This window comes from Aplysia californica, unplaced genomic scaffold (assembly GCF_000002075.1).
Source record: "Aplysia californica isolate F4 #8 unplaced genomic scaffold, AplCal3.0 scaffold00577, whole genome shotgun sequence".
Classification (NCBI taxonomy): Eukaryota; Metazoa; Mollusca; class Gastropoda; order Aplysiida; family Aplysiidae; genus Aplysia; species Aplysia californica.
In genome coordinates, this window is record NW_004797847.1 from 223,286 (window position 1) to 226,086 (window position 2,801).

The window sequence follows — 2,801 nt, forward strand, 5'->3', positions numbered from 1 at the left end:
TCCTCACCTCCCCCCTCTCCCTCTCCTCACCTCCTCCCCCCTCTCCCTCTCCCTCTCCTCACCCCCCCTCTCTGCCTCCACAGGTCAGTACATTGACCTACTATTGAGCCTGGGAGCTGTGGAAAAACTCCTCAAATTGGCCAGCACCGACCACGAACCACTGAAGAGACGGGTGTTCGCTTGTCTGGAGGTCTTTGCACGCCGATGTGAGTTCCAGCCCTACGTGTCTTGTTGTTGTTGTAGTTGTTGTCGTCGTCGTAGTTGTTATTGTTGTTGTCGTTGTTGCTGTTTTGGTGTTGTATTGTTTTGGTAAGAGTTTTATGGCGCTTGCGGCACTTGCTACATGTCACGGTAATATAATTGTTTTTTGTTTTTGATGGGGTTATTTTTGCTGCTGCCTTTGTTGTTGTTGTTTGTTGTTATTGTTGTTGTTATTATTGTGATTGCGGCTGCTTTTGCTGCTGCTGCTGCTGCTGATGATGATGATGATGATGATGATGATGATGATATTAGTTATGATGATGATGATGATAATAATGATGATGATAATATTAGTTATGATGATGATATTATTTATGATGATGATGATGATGATGATGATGATGATGATGATATTGCATATGATGATGATGATAGTAACAACACCGCCGTTTATCCCCTCCAGTTTCCAGCCACGAGAGACTGGTAGAAGACGACGTGATCCAACTGTTGGTGCAGAGTCTATCTAGGCCGTCCGCCGCGTCCACCCACCTGAGCTGTCTGTTTGCCCTCAACTCTCTGTGCCACAGGGCTAGCACACTGCGTCGTGCGCTAGAGGTGGACGGTCACTGTGTGGTCAAGACTGTTATGAGGGTACTCACGGAGTGGACAGTGCAGGTGAGAGGGGAGGGAGGAGGGTAGGGGAAGGTATCTACCCACCTGAGCTGTCTGTTTGCCCTCAACTCTCTGTGCCACAGGGCTAGCACACTGCGTCGGGCGCTAGAGGTGGACGGTTATAGTGTGGTCAAGACAGTTATGAGGGTACTAACGGAATGGACGGTGCAGGTGAGAGGGAGGGAGGGGGGGAGAGAGAGAGAGAGAGAGAGAGAGAGAAGTGGACAGTTACAATGTGGTCAAGACTGTTATGAGGGTACTTACGGAGTGGACAGTGCAGGTGAATGAAAGAGAGAGAAGGGGAGAGAGAAAGAGAGATGGAGAGAGGAAAGAGAGGAAGAGAGAGAGAGAGAGAGGGGGGGGAGAGAGAGAGTGTGAGAGAGGGAGAGAGAGAGAGAGAGAGAGGTGGACTGTCACTGTGTAGTCAAGACTGTTATGATGAGGGTAACTGAGAGGACAGTTTTAGGGGAGGGGAACGGTGTATCTATTAAAAAACAAGACTAACGGACAAGCTTTAACTAAGATGATTAAGTCAAAATGCCTAAAAATTGACCAGCGCCGTATCGTGACATCATTTATTTACTGAATATTATTATTATTTTTTCTTCCTCCAGCATCCAAACACACCATCGGCCCAGAGTGTGAGCATTGAGAGAATTAAATCCTGGTGTACAGTGAGTTGTGTCAATTTTGCTTGTTTGTTGGTTTGTTTGTTGGTGTGTTCACACACACACACACACACACACACGCACACACACGCGCTCACACACACTCACACACACACACACACGCACACACACACACACACGAAACACACTTTATTGACTGAGGCAATAACAAACAGAATCGATATAAACACAAATAAAATTTTATAGAATTTGAGTCTCAATTCTAGCTGAATGGCATTAGCAGAAATATACAGTTACCCCATAATGATATAATAGATCTAGTGGTAGCTGTCAAAACAGCTAACTGCTCTGCTGCAAATTGGTCGCTTTTGACTTTATTTTAAGCACGAGGGGGCTATCCCGAAAAATGCTGTTTTGAGAAAATCGAAGGTAAAGTTTTGTGGATCCTTGTTCAGTTTCTTTAAGAAACAAGGAGAGTTTTCTCTATAACCAAACCAAAATACACTCCAATGAAACCAAACTTCTCCTGTAGGTAGGGCAATGCTCACTTTGATGTAGGTCAAGATTTCTGGAAAACCCCGAAATCTGGGTTATCCCGCTTGTCCTTAAAAGCAGACAATTATACTGATAATGGATCTGCATTCAAAACAAGCTCATGTATACTAACCGCATTTTGACTTCGATAAAAAGCATTAAATGTACCCTCCTCTTAAGTACCCATTCTATCAGATAGCAGCCGACAGACTGACTGACTTACCATTGTCTCTGAATATGTTCCTCTCAATTCCAGATCCCGCGTCAAAACCTGGTGCTTTTATGCAAGCTGTGCGTTGATGGTGAGTGTTTGTGTAAAAAACATTCATGCTTTGAACGATCAGGGTTTTTTCTTTGTTTTTGTTGTTATTGTCGTTTGGGGGGATTTTGGGGGGAGGGGCGGAGGGTATGTGTACATATAAATAAAAGAGTAATATTTGTAATCTATTAGACCAATGGTCTTACTAATAGAGGAGAAACTCATCTGTAAACCTGAGTTGAAGTATAGATTTTAAAGATAATCTTTAGTAACATTTAGTCAGAAAACAGTTTTGAAATTTATGAAAAAGCACAGTGACCTACAATTTGTAATAGTTAAATTTATAGACCAGAAAACGACATGAAGAAATCAGTAACATTTGCATGAATGTTGCTTTTTCAGCTGTAAGTTTCACATGTTTATTGAAGTTACTGACCGTACCTTGACTTAAAGCTAAGAGCTCCCTCTTTCTCTCTCTCTCTCTCTCTCTCTCTCTCTCTCTCTCA

General features: G+C 43.3%; 1 protein-coding gene across 1 annotated transcript in view; it reads left to right on the top strand.

Moving 5' to 3' along the window:
• Positions 1-2,746, top strand: part of LOC106012942 — an 8,296-nt gene extending 5,550 nt beyond the window's left edge. The window contains exons 3-7 of the mRNA XM_013087340.1: positions 84-206; positions 665-876; positions 1,488-1,547; positions 2,293-2,338; positions 2,724-2,746. Coding sequence (XP_012942794.1) covers positions 84-206; positions 665-876; positions 1,488-1,547; positions 2,293-2,338; positions 2,724-2,746 — 464 coding nt within the window. The remainder of the gene's footprint in view (positions 1-83; positions 207-664; positions 877-1,487; positions 1,548-2,292; positions 2,339-2,723) is intronic.
• Positions 2,747-2,801: the final 55 nt, after the last annotated feature.